Raw genomic sequence first — 21,075 nt, forward strand, 5'->3', positions numbered from 1 at the left:
ACATTTTGCTGTTACACTGTAGGAGTAATACCGCCTTTAAAAAAGGCATTAAATGGCTAATGTCAAACAGATGTAAACATTCAGAATACTGACCAAAAAAAAAAAAAAAAAAAAAAAAAAAAAAAAAAACACACTTAAAAAAAAAAAAAACTACTGAAAATATGTATCATATCAGGTTTCCATGAAGTAGGGGACGGAGGGGAATACAGCAGTACAAGAAAATTATGGCAACCAAGTAAAGCACTTTCTTTGAAACATTCAAGAACAGTACAAATACAACAAAGTTTTTCTACAGTCTAAATTATTCTGCAACTATCAAATATAGTACAAAGCGAAATAGTATGTGCTATAAAAAAGCAGCTCCTTTAAATTATAGTAAAAATGCTTTTTGTTCGCTTTACAGTGACAAAGCATGAAGACTGAAGACGACAGGAATTTTATATTTAGTAACATTTTTGCTACATAGGCCCCTGACAGTCTGATTCCGAGTTCCTGTTCTAGGACTCTTCACAATTGTTCTCTGGGAACGCAGATGGACAGTGACTCTGGGCTCTGCGCGCTCAGAAGGGGTCTTTCCCACTAGGCAGCTACCGCTGTGCTGGGCCTCACCACCATACAGACGATGCTACCCTAGGCTTGGCTTCAGCTTCTAAAACCTGGGACTTCATTATACCACGGAGGAACTGAGAAACCAGAGGCCAAGGTAACTTCCACTTTTGAAATTGTGCGAGGGTTTAAATGAAATGGGGCTACAGCAACGTGTATTCTTACTCTCCACTGCATTATAAAGCACCATATGCACCAGCTTGTTTTTATGTGTTTATTTTGAACCAACTAAGAATATCCAAGGTCCAGCAGTCAACTAAACCTTCTACATAGCTCATCCCAGAAACACACACCACCCCAAAGTCTTTATAGCAACCAGGCTCAACCTCATAGGTTTGTTTTCAAGTTTTGCTTTCTTCAAACTAGACCTTTGCAGGGAAACATTATATAACTATGGTGCTCAGTTCACCAAAATTTCTGCTATTCTCACTTTGGGGAAGAAAAAAATATTTTCATTTTGAAAATGAATTTGCATCAGAATGCTCTCATTAACATGCCCATTAACTAACCTAAATGTCTTTATACACCTCAGGCATATGCATATCTTATAGGAGGAGGATTAGGGAATAGCAGTTTTCTTCCTTCCCCTGCTCCAAAAGTGCTACTTAGGGAAATACATCCTTTGTGATTAAAAAAAAAAATTGTATGGTACATGTGCAAGTTCTATTCCTGGTAAGAATAAAACTGTGTCCAGTAATCAGGATAATGCACGTGCTAACATTTGCACACTACACCACAATAACCATGTAGTAAATAACATACTCCATTTGCACATAGCAGACACATGTAGAAATCAGAAAACTAAGAACCTACTCAGTCAATTCAAATATACTGGCTTTTGTGTGTGTATATATATTAAATGGAAACCTATAAAATATCTGACCTACATTTTACATCTAAATTTCTCTTCTTCCTTTCCCTTATATTTTAGCTTAAAGATACTAATTTTTCAGCAATATAAACCATGTGAGAACACTAGGAATTTGAACTGGAGCAAAAAAAAAAAAAAAAAAAAAAGCAAGGGCACAAAAAAATTATGCTAATCGGACCTGGATGATAGAATCCATGCACTATCAACAACTGATTCTCCAAGCCTGTTATGTGACAAATCAAAACATACAGAAGGACACTTTTCCTTATTCCCAATAAGCAACTTGCAGGCAGTATTCAACAATGAAGGAACTGATAATGAGCTCAGTACCTCATCAGCCTCAACTGTACCTCACATACCGAGTGCAAAGGTTCTGTAGACTGGAGTTTCTTCCAACACCATGTCAGTTACTGATGTGATGGGCTTCAATTTGCTGGTGTGCACAGTATCTGACACTGGTAAAGCAGTGATTGAATTTGGAAGGAGTTGGCATGCAAGTGTCTATATTATAGGGGTGCCCCGCTGTGAGACTAAGAGCATGATCTTTGAAATCAGGATGATATCAGAGCCAGGCAGACAAAAGACACCACTGATAAGGATGCCACCCCAACACAACCTGGCATGCAGTGAAGAGAAAACTAAGGATCCGCTGGAACTTATGCTGCATTCCTTGGGAAAGGCTGGTTAAGTGCATTGCTAACTTTCTCAGTCATTAGTTTTGCCAATTTTACTGTGAAAAACAGAAATGACAGTACTGAAGCACCAAAATCATGGCTACAGCAGCAGGCCTTTCTTTTCTTTCTAAGATAAAGTACCTCTCACTATCAGCAATTTGTTATTCGAAATGATGTCTCTATCACCTAAAGAAATTTGGCAACATCACAATAAATATGGAGGAAAAAACATATCATATAGTTTGTTGTTATAAAAAATCACAAGTGTTCTTGTTTTCAGGAATGTAATTTCTGCTCATTCCAGTCAACTTTTAAGACGTGTTTTACGGGAATGTCAAAAAGTTTACAGTGACTAGGATGATCCCATGTGAAAATATCGGTCATTCTTACCCTGGATACAGATGATTCCCCACCCCCCCACCGTTTGTTTTTTAAATTCTACAGCCACAATCAATCAATGGGTTAATGGCACTCCACATTTTGTGCTCTGTAATCTGAAGTTAAATGGGCGTGGTTGGTTTTTGTTTTCTTTCATCTTTCCTCAATGTGCATGTGCTTCTGAACTTGCTTTTGAAAACAGAGCCTCCTGAACTACGGCTGTCCTCTGGTTTGAGGGTGGCCAAAGTATATGGAATGTAGCTCAAATACTCAACACGCAGATTTTACTGGATGCACACAGAAGATAACTATTAAGATGCAGTATCCCTTTTTCAAAAGCAGTTCCCCTAAATATGAAGCATGTATTGAACATACCTGAGGGAAAAACAAAACATGCCATACCTAGAACATTTTTTTTTGTTTTTTTTAAATAAGGGTTATTTCAAAGTTGAATTATATAGGTTGTAAATAATGAGAAAAATAATTGTTCTGAAAAACGTTGATGCTTTAGCCTTGGGTAGTCCCTCTTATCATCAATGACACTTTTAAAAGGAGATGGCCAACCTCTGCAAGGTCTGAAGCCAGAATGCATGGGTGTCATCAATAAAGGGCTACAATGATTTCCACCCCCCACTTTTAATATCTAGTAATTCATTACCACGAATAGGATATTTACATTATCAATGCATTTATGTGTTCATATACAGCATTTTATTTCCTTGCTTTGAATTTTAGGGCTTTTTTTTTTTGCAAACCTACTCTTAAAAGCCATACATGAAGCTCTAAAATCCTCTGGGCTTATGGCTATTGGCTGACCAATTGATTTCATATGATCAGGTGTCAAAGGGCTAGAACCAGATGCTGGGCATGAGTCCCATGCTGCAATTTCAGATGCAGGGCACATTTCACTACAATATGTGTACAAAATCCAAGGAAGATCCAGATATTCTGCCATAGTCTTTGAGAAAGAGTAAAACAGGAGGAAAGGTAATACTCAGGATAGTGGATTTCATCAATGGCATACCTCCTTTCATATATCTTTTGTAATAGGAGTAAATACAAGGAATCACACATTTAAATCAGACTCCCCTTTCTAAATAGGATTTAATCACTGTGGTAAAGCTAGGTCCAGAAAAGTCAACTGTAAAATTCCTTGCTGTAACGGCTCATCTATAGAAAAATGCATAACCACTTTAAATCATTCCTTTCATTCTCTTTATATATCTGCATTTCTGGTTATTAAGTAATTAAAAATTTCCTTTTCCTATCTACACCTGGGTTAAAAGAAAACAAAAATGGGGCATTGACTTGTATACACATGGACAGAAAGAAACTTTCCAAAGCTAGGAATGGCAACTGAACATGTAAAAGACATGCCAGTGAGCCATTCAGTTGGGAATGCATCCTCCCCTTTATGGGAAATGCAAGAAAATAATGCCATAGAGGAAAGGTACCTGCTTCAAAGCAAAATAAATTGGCATGATAGAAACCACTGCATTATTCGATGTGTTGCTGCTGATGCTATTTGGCTTTTCCGTGTGGAAAAGGGATACTGCATCTTTCACTCAGCTCTTATCTATCGTACAACCAGGCATGCTACACAGAGTTTTGAAGGACCTATGCAGTCGTCATGGCAGAAGGCCCCACAGCCTTTGCACACAATCATGGCTTTCAGCCGGCAAGAGCATTTCAGTTCCAATTCGTCTGCATTGCTGCTGTCGGCAAAGTTCTGAACGGGCATCTGAGCGTTCTGACCAGGCAAGCCCGTGGCAGGATTGGAGCCACTTCCCAAAATCCCAATGGACTTTTCAATTGCAGATGCTGCCCTTTTGAAACTCGTGCTACCAAAGTGTATTGTTGGATAATTTCCACAGAGCTGCTGTTGTTGCTGCACCTGCATTTTCTGAGCAGCTAATTGGGCAAAAGGCTTTTGTGGCTCAGAAAGCAAATAGGAAGAGAAATCTGCATTTTTTAGTGCGAATGCTTTTAACTGTTCTTTCATTTCATTCTGGTCATAGGAAACTTGTTTCATGCCCAGTTCACAGCTGCTGCTTAAACCTTCCTCAAAAGAAAGAGGTTCCGATTTTATATTGCTACATATGCCCGTGGACTGTGGCCAACTAAGTCTCTTAGTGGTTTCCATGGTAACTGGAGGTTGTTTTGGATCGGATGGGACTTCTGCATTAGGGAGAGGTGGAGGTAGTGGAGGTGGTGGGGGGGGAGGCGGGGGCAAAGCCAAGGGTGGAGGGGGAGGGGGAGGGGGAGGCGGTGGTGGCGGCGGATGTACTAGTGCTTTGTTTGGCATTGCATGTGCAGTGCCTCCCACCTCATCACCTTCTTTCATGGGCATATTGGGGGATAACATGTTGGCTAACCTTAGCTGGTGAGGTGTTGAGGAAAGACTAACCTCTCCCAATCCTTTCTGTTCAAGATGCCTGTTGAAGGCAAATGCATTACACCCCACTGGGGTCTTGGAAGAGGCCTGTAATAGAGCTGCAGTAGGAATGGGGGCCCTGGCAGCCATAGGCATTTGGTAAAACTGCTGTCTGTGTGAGGTACCAGCGTCAGGGTGGAAGCCGCCATTCTTGTCAACATGAAATAGGTTCTGCTGGAAGCTACACGAGGGGAGCAGTCTCTTTTGCTGTTTGACCTCAGGGCTGTGAACAATTCTGTTCTGCATGGAGTGCTTGTTTAGCCATTCTTGCTTAAATGTCTGGCTGTGTCCCAGCTGACTCATGCCAGAATTGATGACACAAGGCACCCCTTTAACATCTGGCTCCACTAACAATTTTCCTGGTTCACATTTAACTTGAGTGTGTTCTCCTACAGTCCTAGCTACTCTCTTTTTGGGGTGGTTTTCTCGCTTTCTCATTTGGAGTGGTGCAAGAGTCCCTGCCAAGTAGCCCTTACCATCTGGATTTGGAGAGCTGGGCGGAATTTCAACGTTTCTCTCTGGCGCTGTTTTACCCACTGAGGTAGTTTGAAGAGGCAATGGAAGCCTGTTGATTTCAAGCTTGGCTCCCAATCTGGGTTGTGGCAACACTTTTTCCAAAGGCAGGTTGCCCTGTAGTAACTGCGTCACCAGCGGGTTGTTAGCCTCCACAGAGGACAGACGACAGCTTGAGCTCCCTGCACCAGGGACTCTTTTCAGGGTGTCGGTAGCCAAGGAAATAGCCTCTTCCATGGGACTCGAGGTGGAAGTTTTCACGTTCTGTGTTTGTTGTACACTAGAGGCTACCTCTGCAGCTGGAGGAGGCAGCTCAGGGCCGGGGAACTCTTCAGTGTCCATTCTAAAGCCCTTGTCTGCTTCATGAAGTTCAGATTTCACAGGAAGAGCAACATTTGTTATGAGATTCCTGGGATGAAGTTCTGACACGTTCAAGTAGCTGGCATGTTCAGTTTTGATGGCCTTTGGACAATTTTGCTCTAGATATTCTTTTTGTTTACTTGAACCCGAATGAGTAACCAGAGGCTGTCCTGTGCTCCTCATCCCATCATCACTCCAGCAAATCCGGTTACTTGGGTTATACTGATTGCTACAGGTTGTGTCTGCCTCACTTTTGAACGTAGCTGGGCCACGTGCCTGCTCAGCAAAGTTATGACTGGGAGCAGTTGGCTCATTTAATTTATCTGGAACAAGGGGTAATTCTCGGAGACTTGTGCAGGTGGTCTGCAATATTTTACACTCTTGTTTTGCTGCCGAAGCAGCAATGAAAGTGGAACTGTGATCTACACCTTCACTGGCAACTGGCTCAGGCCTGCTAATCACAGAGACCTGAGGACACGCCATGGGCTGTACGGATGCCTCTGTCCTCACTGGCCTGCCCTGCAGGTCCAAGTTGGCTTCTGAACTTTCAACAGAGACAGTCAGAGACAAACTGGAGGTCAGCGTGGTGCTGTGGTCAACGATGACTTTACACGGAATTGATCGGTTTATGGCTGCTGGTGCAAAGCCCCCTTGTGGTTGCTGAGGTTTTCCAGAATTATCTGCCCTGTTTCGAGGCCCTGAATTTTTGTCTAGGCTTTCAGCACTTAACTTGGGAGGACTATCGTAAGAGTTTATTGTCAGCATGTTTCCACTAAACATTGCAACGGTTGGGTGTGCAACCAGAGAGTCTGTGACTGCTACGGAATCACTGCAGCTGAGGGCTGCTCTCACAGTGGTACCCATGGATACAGTGGCCTGTTCTTCACTCCCAGGTATGGCTATCTTCTCAGAAGGAAATCTGTTGTTAATTCCCATCGGGGGAATCAAGACAGAGTTAGTGGAGAGGTGGTTTGGCAAATTGTTTCCGATGGAGGGAGTTGGCACAGAGGTGTACTGAGTGGAGACTAAGTTACTAGCACTGCTGCTTGATATTAGTAACTGCTTATCATCCATGGAGCTTGATATGCTGGAGCCCTCTGTAGTGGCTGAAATGGGAGTGCTTTCAATACATTTTGGTATAATGGCTATACATGGAGTGTCAGTTCCCTGGATGGTTTTTAACATGCTTATATTACAAGCAGAAATTGTAGTGTTTGCACTGTCAACAGACATTAGGACAGAGGATTTATCAACAGAACTCACAAAGGGATGTTCTTTAATTGCTCCCGATATAGCAGTGCTGCAAACAGATACAGGGACAGAATTTTTATTAAAAAGCATGGGCACACTGCTATTTTCAGAAGAGGTAGATGAAACAATTTTCTCAGATAAATGTGACACAGGTATGTTTTCATCAGAACTACGCACAGATAAGTCAGTGGCAGTTTCTGGAAGTTTACTTGGGTTAAGAGACTGCTGTAGTACAGTGGTGGTCTCCCGGAGGTGGGCAGACTTGTTGCTAGGAGATCTACAGTTTGGATTGACAATAATGACACCAGTCGAACCTTCCATTTTTGTTTCAGGGGTAGAAGAGACTTCTAAGTTTGGAGGCCCTTCCTTTGAGCTGAGCGGAGGCAACCGGGTCTCTTTAGAGGTCTGGAAGAGATGGGCTCGAGCTTGATGCTTTGCAAAGAGCTTAGCCTTTGTCTGTTCTTTGATGTGTGCCAGGGTTCTCGCCTTTCCACCCTCTCCTGGGCTTCCCATGGCTCCAGAGACAATGCTCGCTGCAGCAGCTACGGCAGCAGCTGCAGCAGCCTCTCGCTGGGCCCGAGCTTGTTGGGCCCGGGCCTTGATATCTGCGAGGGTCCTGGCTCCTGTGTTCCTCCCGCCACTGACGGATGTGCTAGTGGATGCTCGAGACTCGGGTTTGGAGACTGGTTGGCTCTTGATTATAAAAGGTGGCCCAATTTTGGAAAGCTGAATCTAAAAGGAGAGAAAAAAATATATAATGTGCTTCATACATGATCACAGAGGAGGCACGTAGAATGTGATAATGCAAGGGAAAAGATAATCTCAAAATGTGCCATGAACTACACCTAAATCCCTGGATGTGCCTTTAGGGCATAAGGCAATAAGAAATGTAGCATGAATATAAAAAATTAAGTTTTTAATCTGTTTTTAATCTACATAAACATCCATTGTAACTTCATTTGGAATCAAATGAAGCATCTTCTTAATGCGTCATATAAATGGATAAAAAATTCATGCTTCTAGAATTACAGTAGGCTAAAAGACTTCAAGATATTTAATTTTGAAATTATCTTTTTTAGTGGCATAAAAAACTGGAACTTCAACTCTATTTGAGTTTGTCTGTCTTAATTTGACCCAAAGAAAAAAGCCCTGACTGAGATACTGACGATTAGAATTCTCATTCTGACTTTACACAAAGGAACTGTGATCCTAGGCTAATCACTGTGTACCTCAGTTTCTCCAATAACCTCTCTAAGCCAAGATCTCTATGATTTTTCCTTTTTTTAAAATTATATTTTATGGTCTAGGGTACATGTGCACAACATGCAGGTTTGTTACATATGTACATGTGCCATGTTAGTATGATTCTTACGCACTCCCATGCTACCTTGCATGCTGCTTTATACATATATGATAAGAACACAAGAGAAGTTTGTAAACTCAGTTGTAAAATGAGACTAGTTATTTCTGGTCTATTTCCTTCAAAGAGCTGTTTTAAAGATGGAATGAGATTACATTTGTCAGAGTGTTCTGTTTTCCAAAGGAATTGTATTATCATTACATTTGCATAAAAGCAAGGGAAACTCTGATTTTCTCCCTCTAAAGAATTTATGCATTGGGCAGTTTCTTTTGATATTGGTCATCCACAATCTGCTGAATTTTGTAAATGTCCCAACCCATACTGTTTACCAATTCTTGGTAATTCAGAGACTCACAGATTCATCACCAAATTCATGAGGCACAAGGTCTAACAGCCAGCATTCCATAGCAAGGCTGCGTTGCTCTAGTCACTAAAAGCATTCTTAGACATGACTGTGTAGAGCTGGAAAGACTCTAGTTGACATCCCTCATGTCACAGTTCAGGAAACTGAGGCTGTGCAGGTAAAGCAGTTTGTCCTGCGGTCATATAACCAGTGAGTGACTAGAGCCTTTGGGCTTCCCATTCGGTGCTATTTCCACGTATTCTGTTTCCCTTTTTTCCAGATTATACATATCAATTTAGAATTATGCTTTGGAACTTTGATAGATGAAATTGTCTTCCTGAGCTATCTTGTTTCCCATTTTATTTTATTTTTTATTATACTTTAAGTTCTAGGGTACATGTGCACAACGTGCAGGTTTGTTACATATGTATACTTGTGCCATGTTGGTGTGCTGCCCCCATTTGTTTCTCATTTTCAAACTGCTTGTGAAGTCTCTCTTCTATTCCAAAGGCCAAGAAAAGAAAGGATAATTTTGGGGAGAAGATTCAATTTGCTCTTTTAATATTTTTCCTAGTGTAAAAAATTAAACATATTTTAAATAATTAAACTTAAATATCCTTAAGCAAGAGCTCTTAAGACCAAACATCAAATATTCTTGTAGTATTTACCTTTTCTTCACAGTGCTTAATTTATTAACTATGTGCTCAATAATATGGCAAGATGGTAACATCTTGCAAGATTCTGACATATCACAACCAGGATACGGACGTTGATATAATTAAGATACAGAACATTTCCATGACTACAAATTTCCCTCATGTTGTTATCTATCTATCTATCTATCTATCTATCTATCTATCTATCTTTACATAAAGTCCATATGACTTTGAAAATTAGCTTCTGACAGCCTGGCATGTTTAAAAATATCTCCTATGAAAAGTTTCTATTATTATTTCTATTGCTTCAGAAATTAAAATGCATAGTGAGTTTTTAATTGAACTTAATGCTCATCTTTTACACCTCTAGAATCTTGCTTACTAGAGATTGCTTTATTAAAAAAAGTAAGTACAACCATACTTTTAAAGTCAGCCTGTGGAGAACACGAGTCATATGTAAAATGAAAATTTCATAGATTTTATATCTACAGATAGAGTATATTTTTTTATTCAAGAAGCTTGAGATGTTTGTAATTCTAGACCAATGCTATGATGGAATAATCCACTTTACAGTACAACAGTATAAATGCACTTAGATAAAAGCATCAAGTCAGTATAAATGACAGAGGGTAGAAACTCAAAAAAAATTACACTGGGTTTATGCCGTAAGTTATCTCAAGAACGTTCATAGGATGCTACGTTATCTTTCACATGTTCCCAGGTTCACACAGGTCTCTGCCCTACACCTGGAAATCCCCATAAACCCAGGGGCCTCAGTAGCCTGGAGACATTTCCAGCCCTATTCTCTTTCTTTAATTCGTTTTTCTTTAATGCTGAGTCTAAACATATGCATGTATCTAAACTGCTTTTATGAATTCAACACATAGTCATAAAGATCATTTACTATTAGAGGATGATATCATAAATTGTTGCATAAAACCTAGAAGGAAGAAAATCTCATTATTCTTGAAAAATTAGGCTTCTAAATAGGAAAAGCCTATCTATGGAATTGTCTTTTGTTTAATACCATACCTTGAGAGGGGGAACCCTTGGTTCCTCTCTTGGAGGCTGTTCTTTCTCAGGTGGGCTGCTAGATGATATGTTCCTGGTTGACTGATCATCTTCTATCCTAGCTCTCTTTTCCTTACAGATTCCAAAGCTGTGCTGCTCTGCAGTTTTCCTCTTTGATATCTCTGAATCTCTACTTTCATTTCTCATCCCATCAGGTGACCTGCAGGGCTCTGACGACTTGGAAGTATGTGAGGTTTCTAACCGACTCTGTGTACTCCCTTGCTTATGTGTCTTATTTCTAGAGCCTTCTGAAAATGAAGTCTTATCCACTGATGAGATATATTGCTTGTCCTGCACTTTAGCAGATGGAAGCTCATTTCCCTTATTCTCTGTCTCTTCAGAAAAGACAGATAATTCCAATGGTGAAGATAACACTTTTTTTTCTGTTCTTTGCAGGACGCTATGATTTTTAACTTTTATCATTTCAGCAGAAGCAAGTTCTGGAATCGAAGCAGGGTAGGGCTTCTCAGTATCAACATGAGATTTACAAGTTTGCTGACTCAGGGTTTTATTGTGCAAATCTTCAGACGGAAATGCTTCAGGAGTAATGGAAGAAGAACTCATTACGATGGATTCGGGAGTATTAGATAGATTCTTCTGCTGTGAGGTAAGGTTCTCTCCCAGAGGTTTGGCAGCGGCGGAAGACTCATCTTTCTGCGGGGAGAGCGGCTCTTCAGATACAGAAGGTGACTTTCTTTGCTGATGTGCCATTCTCTCATTTATGGAAGAGTTAGAAATTGGAGACGTTTCTGAAGGAAGTGGCAAACTGGATACAAAAGTGGTCTCAGAGGTGAGAAGCATGGAAGACACTGAAGAAGTTTCTGATGTTAAAGGTAAGTCAGACATCGGTGAGGTTTCTGATGTTAAAGGTAAGTTGGATATTGGTGATGCTTCAGATGTTAATGGTAAATTGGACATAAGAGATGCTTCTGATAGTTCAGGTGAAGTGGATATTGGAGATATTTCTGACATCAAAGATGCATGAAGGTTTTCATCAGTGGAATTTCTCTGGTTGTATTTGTCTGTATTTTCAGTGCTAGATACCTCAGAACAAAATGTTGTCTCAAGGGAGGCTGGAGTACATGATTCTTCTGATGTGGACTGTGTTTCCCCTCCTGGGGAAGGCAGGCTGGTACAGGCTCCCTCTGGGCTCTCAGAAGAAAAGGACGTTTCAGAGATGCAGGCATTTTCTGAAAGCTGTTCTTCAGGGTCACTCTGTAGCTCCATATCTACAGAAATTCCTTCATTTGGAAACCGGCCTTCTAGAGAAGATGACCCTGTTTTTATTTTGGGGGTACTGGTCTCTATTGCAGTTTCTGACTCCTTACATTCTGTGTCACTGACATGAGTCACAGATGAAGTGGAAGGAACAAGAGAATCACAGACTTCTAACTGATCGATAACAACTGTCATTTCTTCCTGGGACGATTCTGACTTCTCTTCTATCTTAATTTCAATATGAGGCAAAGTTTCTAAAACATCATTCATCATAACACAGGACTCCAAGTTATCTTCAGGAGGTGCTGTTTGGGGTTCTTCATGAGAATTGGTTGGACTTTCAGACTCCTCAGAAAATTCAGATATTGTCTTATGATTTTCATCCTGGCATTCACAGATACTAGTCTCTACCTCTTCTGTAATTTCCTCCTGAATTACAGATTCTTCAGGGATCAAGATATCCTCTGACTCCGATTCTGCCATTATATCTTTAGCTGGAATTTCTACCATAGGGCAAAGAGTAGCACAGAAACCAGGCTCTGGAGAAGCTGGGCTTTTCATGCTTTTTGACTGTTGTTCTGCCAAGGGTGTCTGTGCAGAAACTGGAAGGCCAGAAGTCCCACATGAAGAACTACTCTGAGCTCCGGCATTGTTTGGTCCAGTAGTGAGCTTCACAGATTCCTCTCTTGACATGCCCAGCCTGTACAGAAATTAGAGATAAGAAATTATTGCTCAACCACAAAACATGAAAGGTACAACTGGGATCTCTCAGAAATGCAGTATTCAATAGAAGTAAGTGCATCAAATTACATTTATAATCACTAATATGCTTAATTTATGTAAACCAGTTTATAATGATGATGTTTCTTTGCTGCTTTTGTAATCTCAACTAATACTCCGCTTCTGGTTAAGAGCAGTCTAGATTTTTATTTTGTAAAGCAAGGAGATATGGACCTTACCAAGTGTTAGTAAAGGAATAAGAAAATTATATACAACAAAGTATTAGAAAATATTTATAATCACTAACATGCTTAATTTATGTAAACCAGTTTATAATGATGATACTTCTTTGCTGCTTTTATAATCTCAACTAAAACTCTACTTCTGGTTAAGAACAGTCTAGATTTTTATTTTGTAAAATAAGGAGATATGAGCCTTACCAAGTGTTAATAAAGGAATAAGAAAATTACATACAACAAAGTATTAGAAAATATGAGCAGAAAAGCAAAATAACATATAGGATATATATTTTTTAAATCTAGAAGTAGAAAGATGCTCTTATAATAGAAAATTACATAGTTTTTGGAGGATACAAGAGAACCAAGAAATTAAGATCAATGGAAGATGAATGAAATTCATCAAATTCTGAAATTGAAATGAGTTCCAAAGACTGGTTTTCTTAAACTAATCTAAGAAGTATTACTCAATCACCTTATTTTGGCATCTAGCTGTCTAACCTAAGACAACATGGAAATTTCATTAAAGAATAACAGAACATATTTGGGGTTATCAAAGTTATTCTACCAGCTTACATTTGTGTGAAGCAAGACTTTTAAATTCTTTCATGCAGATCTCTTACTGTGAAGATATTCCATACATGACAGGTACCGAAAAATCAAGAAATAATTGAGCATGATGTTCAGGTCTTAAGGCAAATCTAATCAGAGTTACAGTCAAGGGTACTATAAATCACTGTTTTCTGTCATATAATTTACATTGTCAGCATCAGATGGTAGAGAAACATGCTGCTCTAAATGAAATTAAATTAGGGTACAGGCAATGAGAAAGATAAGCAGGAGAGAGAACATTTCCAGAGGAAAAAGCACATTTAAGTGAAGAAATATAGTCATAGTATCATTGATGCAAACAACACCTCAGTGAAAACCACTTTAACCTTTGCTTTTTAAAAATCCTCAATGTGAAAGGGAAATAACGTTGAATACAGTTTTTGGGTAGCCTTCTTTATTTAAATTTAGAAATCTCTGAAAAGGCAGAAAATACTGCCTTCATAAATATTCTCTTTCCTTTCAATGTTCTCTTAGATGAATTCAAACTAAGCTACAATTTATAACTATACTATACTGAGAAGATCAGAAAAACAACATTATGGATAAATTTAAAGCAGAATAATCTTCAAGATATAAGGTTCCCTGGGACTAGGTCAAGCAGAGGTACCGTTGATACTAGAATAAGTACGTAACATACAGAAATCTATCCACTGGCAGCCAAATTTCTGCTAGGTGGTTAATAATATTATTAAACATGCAGATAGGTAAGTGTATATGTACAACAGCACTGTATAAAATATGCCCATGTCAACATTTTCTTATTTTCACAGAAAAACAGATTTAAGATTGCATAAAGCATAGGAGGAGGAAGATAGTCACAGTTCCTCATACTACACAAAGGAAAACCCTGGCCTCCAGAAATCTATACACAAATTCATAAGCCAAGCCCTGTAATACTTGGCATTTATACAAATGATGTAAAACAAATATAGAATAATACTATATTATAAAGAAATTAGGCAAGTGAGAATCATAATAAATACCTAAAAATTTGAAAACTAAGACAGATCTTAACTGGACACTAGTATGAATGTTTAGACACATTTTTGAAAAAAAAAACTTAGAGCAATGAAAAGGCACATGGTGTCAGTCAACTAAAAACTGTCTGGTGGTAGGGGAATAAAGGTAACCTGGGAGCAACAAAATGAGAAGGGCAGTCAATGAAATGTTCAAAATATATCTGCCATGCAATATGTAATGAAAGACAGAAAAGATCAAGAGACAAGTCCAGTGATGTGAGAGGACAAAAGCTACTGATAAACTACAGTAAAAAATAAAAATAAAAATAAAAAAAATAAAAAAATAAAAAAATGGCTAAGTAGAAGTATATTTTGTATTCAGAGCTTGGTGTCGGCAATGAGGGGGTCATGTTTATTAATAATATCATAGCTGTCACCTTCTAGGGAAGGGACCCTAGAAGGATCCAAGGGAATCTGGAAAGCCTCTAAATTTCATGCAAAAAATATGCCTGTGCGTGAATTTTTCTGAGAAGGATTTGCAGGATTAAGACCCCAAGCAAGTTACTTAACCTCACTGTTATAAACCTGGGAAAATTACTTAGCTTCACTTTCCCTCAGCTTCCTAATTAAAAAAAATTATGAATAATGGTATCCATCTTATGAAATTGTTGGGAGGATTAAGTGAAATATTTGCAAAGCTCTTAGAAGCATATCAGAGCCAGTGTATACTCAATGATTATTTGTTGCATGAAAGAAAGTTCTCTGTAATGTAAGTCCCTTGAACTGAGGTTCTCTGGGAGTAGAGCTTAGGTAATCCTACAAACAACTGCATCCCTAGCATCCAGGAGAGTGTCTGGCACAGAGGAGATGTTAGATAAATACATTAATTTAATAAAAGAATGGATCTATCACTAAAAATTAAGAACCAATGCTTTGGAGGTACTATCTCAGTTAGCCTTCTGCTATTACTAACAAGAGTGCTCCCAGCATTTTCTTTCACAGGCAAAAGGAGAGGGAAGAAGGCTCCTAAGTGGTCTTTAATCTTATCCTCCAGGGTTCTTAATCCTGCTGGGCATCAGCATGACTCCTGGAAAGCTTCTAAAACACAGACTCCTGGGCACAACTCCTAGATTTTGATGCAGCCAGGCTTGAGTGATATTGCTGGTGACTTCATGTGAAGATATATAACTAGTTTGTCACATTTTTAATGTTTGAGAAAAGACATTAATTATCTTTATTTGGTTTTGCTTAATATATATGTGTGTATATATACATATATATATAAATATACACATATATAGTATATAAATACATACACACATACACACAGAAATCCTGGCACAGCAATTAAAAACAGGCCTTCCTACTCAAGAGGACTGCGGAGTGCCATTTAGGACAATTCATGAAGTCCAGCATACTCTGAGCACCCTACCCCAAGTGGTCTGTTAAGTATCTAATTTCTTTACATGAAGAGCTCTCACGTGAGACTCCTTCTGGCATGTCTTTCTTTCCCCCGTTTACAGATGTAATTTTGTGAAATGAGATCACATGACACAGGTCTTGTTACCTGCAACCACCTGTGTTCTTTACACAAAATAATAACTTTAAGCATTGATTTTGTGGGTGGGAGGTGGAGCATAAGTTCCTCTAAGGGGGATCTGAAGTGACCGTCAACAGTCAGTTCTTAAACCCCTCCTTTTTTAGGGATCTGATTTTCTGAGACACTAATATTGCCAAAGCAGAATGTGTCTCTGCTAAACACGAGGCAAAGGTGAAACTGCTCTCAGGGTTAGTTCATTTGCTACCACACTACGATGTAAAGGCTTCTGTTACTTAAAAAAGAAGCTCTCACACACACATAAATTAAAGACAGATTACATTTGAAGAGGAAGATAAAGCAAAGGATAGTATCTCAGGCTCTCCCCAAAACAAGAACTAAACAAAGATTAAAATGCATTAGGCACAGTCAATACTTTTAGAAAAATGTGAGAATTAAACACGTGCCTAAAATTACTTATCTATAAAGCATTAATCCATGAACATACTTGAAAACAGGAGAACTTCACTCAAATCTGTTAAGAAATTCAAAAGTCTTTAAGATTTCATGTGCTACTTTCAGACCAAAATAAAATTTCATGAACACGTTATAAACCCTTGAAAATGCATTTTTTAAAAATTTAAGTGCTGATATACCACTATAATTTCATCTGCAATTTCTTACACTGAGGGACTATTGCCTTTTATCACAGGTTTATTAAGTTTTACAGCATATGAGTGTGCTATGTGAAGCAGAGAATTACATTTTCATTTCCTTCTCAGAGAAATGAGAAAAAATACTCTAGTACTTACTTTTCTCCATAAAACCTCTCAAAGAATTTTTCTTTCCAAGGTTCTGTTTTCTTTTCCTTCTCAATTTCTTGCCTTATCCGCAATTGCATTTCTGGGGTAAACTCTCCTAAAAAGAAAATGCTAATGTATTGAGTAAATGTGGTCACATCTTTTGCCAATTAATAAAGAAAACATGTAATTCATCTGAGTAAACTTTTATGGATCTTGAAAAGCACTAGGACAAATAATGATAACATTTCTACAGCTTCCCTTTTTATGAACATCACTCAAAATGTTCATAAAAATGCTAAAGCTAAATGCTTTAGAAGAACGCTAAAGCATTTAGCAAATGTATTACATGCTAGGGGATACAAATAAAAGAGAGTATATTCACTGTCTTTAAGGAAATCAGTCTGCTGGAAATAGACTATAATATAATGTATAAAGCCCTGTATAGGCCATAATAATAAATGTAGTGAAATATAGAAAGTAAAGCGCTTAATTCTGCCTACGTTGATTAAGGAGGATCACATATAGGAGCTGATTCTTGAGTTAAATTTTGAAGGTTGCTCAGGCTTTTATAAAGTAATTAAATCACAAGGCCAGAGATACGAATCCATGTATTTATGATCTTTTGGGTGGCCAATTGTGAGTAAAATGTAGGAAGAAATAAAATGGGAAATAAAAGCTGAGGTCAGTTACCCAATAGATGTTCTAAAGAATGTTCTTCACTTTTCTATGAGAGACAGGGGGAGGTTCTGGTGGCATTCAGTGTGGAAGGCACATGGCCAAATAAGCTGTGTAGAAAAACAGGTCTGACAACAGAGTGAAGAACTGGAGGACTGCAGCTATAGGGCTACTGAATAGCACACAGGAGAGGTGGAGATTACCATTGGGCCAGCAGCAGCAGGAATGCTGAAGAGGAATCAAGTACAATCAAGTAACAGTTCATGACCAGATAGGCATGGAGAAAAGGAATAGGAACAAAGACATCGGTAAGGTTTCAAACTGAGGAACTATGAGGACAGTTGTGACATTACAGAAATAGAGGAAACAGAAGAAGGAGTAGAGAGGGAAGAGAAGCTAGTGAATTTAATACTGGGCATTTTGGTTTAAAGTTCCTGATATCAGCTAATGAGATCTGCTAAGCATTTGAAAATAAAACACTGGGGAAGGAGTCAGGGGATTAGGTAAGGGGGTGAAGGCCAGATTTGAAAATTCTTGGCATGCTGGCAATAGCTAAAACCAAGGTGGTGAATGAGGCAGCTTAGGGAATACTATGATTAGAAAAGAAAATGCTGGAGGCATCAGATGGAAGAATAGGAGATCATGATGAAAGCTGAGCAAGGGCTGGCAGAAATGTAGCCGCAGAAAAATAATTTAAATTCTGTTTTTAAAATCTAAAGTAGATGGTTTCAAGTCAGATGGGGTGAAAAAACAAATGAGATATTGGTGACGGAACTTGAAATGTAAGGACTGAGAACAGCAAATTGGAATTTGCCATTAGTAATTATTATTTTTTTTTTTTGAGACAGGGTGTCACTCTGTTGCCTTGGCTGGAGTGCAGTAGCATGTCCAGTAGGTCAATCACTGCAGCCTTGACTTCCTGAGCCTAAGTGATCCTTCTACTGTAGACTCCTGAGTTGCTGAGACTATAGGTACGCACCACCACACCCGGCTGATTTTTGTATTTTTTGTAGAGATGGAGTTTCACCATGTTGCTCAGGCTGGTCTTCACTCCTGAGCTCAAGCAATCTGCCTGCCAAGGCCTCCCAGAGTCCTGGGATAATAGGCATAAGCCACCACGCCTGGCTAGTATTCTTCTCTAGGAGGAATATTTCAGTTGTACAGAGTTGGCCCACCCTGACTGTAACAGTGTGAGTGTGTAAAGAGGAAAAATATAGTAGCATTGGGCACTTTTTAGTCTTTCAAGAGAGTTGGTGACTAAAGCAAGAATAAGGTGAAGCAGTAACATCCGGGGAAGAGAGCATTCAATGAATTTTCTTTAGGTGCCAGGATGCTTAAGAGAATGCATAATGGATCAAACAGTGTCACTAAAATTACCATCCCCAAGAAAATGTTGCTGCATCAAAAATTTTACGATGTTCAAGATAAAATTATGCTTTCTTCAAAAATATCTGACATCAATAATGTCAAGTATAACAAAAGAATTAGTGAACTCATTTGGAAAGGGATATGAGTTTTTTACTAAATTAAAGTGTACTGTAGGGGAAAAAGACTGGGAAATCAGAGAAAGGTACAAAGCTCAGTACAGTATGTGTACTCCAATAGGTCACATAATAATAGAAAATACAAATTTACCTTCTGCCAGTCGCTGTTTCCACCCTTGTGCTGCATATGCAAAGAACTCATTATTTAGAGCTGAAGTACTGAGGCGTAAAATTCCATCACTTCCCATCTAGGAAAATAAGCCGACAAAAACAAGGTTCCATCAGGAGTAACTCAAAGTAAAAGTATGCAGGAAAGAATCAAAAACTGAGTGGTATTGGATGGTGTATGTGTGAGGTGGAGGAAGGGGGAAGGAGACAGAGAAAGGAGAAGGGAGAGCGAGCAGGAGCTCCAGTGAGAGCATGTGCAGGGTAGGAGGAAGAGAGGAAAGTGACCCAACAAAAGATTGGTCTCCTGGGATGAATACTAGGAGATTAGATGTATGCATTCTGCTTGCTGATGTGTAGGAGACAGAAATAATTAGTGTTGTCCTTGGCTGGCTTCTTATGTAGTTGGTGAGTGAATTTAAAACACATAACAAATTAAACAACGTCAAGCATTAGGTGAGTGAGAATTAAGAAGCTCAAAATGTAAAAGCTCGGAGAATATATGTATGTGGATATGAGAGTGTAGGAAGAACCTGATGCAGCCTCATGAGAGTCTAAGAGGATCTGGACAGAATGGTTAGAGATAAAAGCGTAAGGTATACTGTCAACGAGCATGAGCATTACTGTAGAAGCAGAACATAATGAACTATCAGTAACTGGGGCATTTATGAAGGTGTGAAGATGGTTTCAAAAGGCCTGGCAAACTGTAAACCCAATTAGATCTTCAAAGATTTCCTCTTACTTCCACATATAGAATTCATATATCCTAAACACTAATTATAATTACCTGAAAACACACTTAGAAATTTCTTATCCTCATTTTTTTATTTGTTTTTGATCTTCTCTACACTCCGTTTTCACCTATTGAAATACCATCACTCTTTTAAAATTTAACTCAAATAATGCCTTCATGAATGTTTCAGCTGAATCATCATTCAGGAGCAAAGGAGAATACTGAACATAAAAAGCAAGTATATTATCTTAAGGTGGATAATAGCTAACCAAAGCCAGCAAAGAGAGACACTGAGAACAAATGCAAGATATGCTGATTGTTGACGCTGTGACATCTACAGGGAGGCCACAGATTCGAGATCATGAGGGTCTTCATTTAAGATGGCACTGGTAACCACACTAAAATATTCAATACACTTGAAAATTTTCAGGCAACATTTCATTTATTCATTGATTTATTGTTTATTCATGCTCAATTATTTCATCTTATTCAACAGAAACTTGTTAAGCCACTCATATGAACCCATGTGCAGGGCACATGTATGGGTGCTGGAAATTCACTGGCAATAAAGAAAAATACCCTGTATTTATATTCTGAATATATTCTACATAGAACAGATACTTTTGGTCCTTGTACGCCCTTTTCACCCACCTGGGTTCAGCATGACTGATGTACAGTTACATCACCATGTCAATGTTCCACCTCATAGGTTTACCAAAGCTCTGATATATGAATGAATAAATATCTCAGCTTCCCCATCCTTTGACTGGACAACTCTCGGACACTATCCTCTGCAGTGTGGTTTATGCACTCAACCAAATGGGTGCTGTTTGGTGGTATGTTCCCAATGGCTAGAATACATGGATCTGGGAACTAAGGGACAGAATGAAAAAACCTTTGCACTATCATTCCCAAACAACCACTTGCAGACTGCATGCATTCTGTCCCCATAGCTCTAGCCTCTGTGGGATTAGAAGTCCAGGTTCCCAGCAGGGAATCACTTCTATTAGAGTAGGGTTTCTCAAGATTGGCACTGTTGTCATTTGGGGCTAGATAATTCTTTTTAGTGGGGGCATGTCCTGTGTAATGTCAGATGTTTGGCACCATCCCTGGACTCTACCCAGTAGATCCCAGGAGCAATTCCCTATTAGATGTAACCACAAAAAGCATCTCCAAACACTGCCAAATGTCCCGTGGGGGCAAAATCATCCCTACTTGAGAACCACTGCACTAGTGGATAATGTAAGGGCCCTATTGTAGCCAAAGCTTTGTCTAGTTACTTTGTATTACTCATGCTGTTGGACCAGTAGGCAAAGAAAGGAGACAGGATAACCAATGAACCCTAACCATCATGAGGAAATAAGACTGCTGCAACAGGGAAGGGATGAACAGAAGGGTGTTGGGAATGCTGGGGAT

General features: G+C 39.1%; 1 protein-coding gene across 1 annotated transcript in view; it reads right to left on the reverse strand.

Annotated features, from left to right (window-relative positions):
* Positions 1-3,267: 3,267 nt before the first annotated feature.
* ASXL3 (additional sex combs like transcriptional regulator 3) overlaps positions 3,268-21,075 on the reverse strand; it is a 140,916-nt gene continuing 123,108 nt past the window's right edge. The window contains exons 8-11 of the mRNA XM_011943717.1: positions 18,913-19,009; positions 16,612-16,717; positions 10,479-12,435; positions 3,268-7,819 (exon numbers count right to left, since the gene is read on the reverse strand). Coding sequence (XP_011799107.1) covers positions 4,106-7,819; positions 10,479-12,435; positions 16,612-16,717; positions 18,913-19,009 — 5,874 coding nt within the window. The 3' untranslated portion in view covers positions 3,268-4,105. The remainder of the gene's footprint in view (positions 7,820-10,478; positions 12,436-16,611; positions 16,718-18,912; positions 19,010-21,075) is intronic.

Source organism: Colobus angolensis, unplaced genomic scaffold (assembly GCF_000951035.1).
Source record: "Colobus angolensis palliatus isolate OR3802 unplaced genomic scaffold, Cang.pa_1.0 Scaffold220, whole genome shotgun sequence".
Classification (NCBI taxonomy): Eukaryota; Metazoa; Chordata; class Mammalia; order Primates; family Cercopithecidae; genus Colobus; species Colobus angolensis.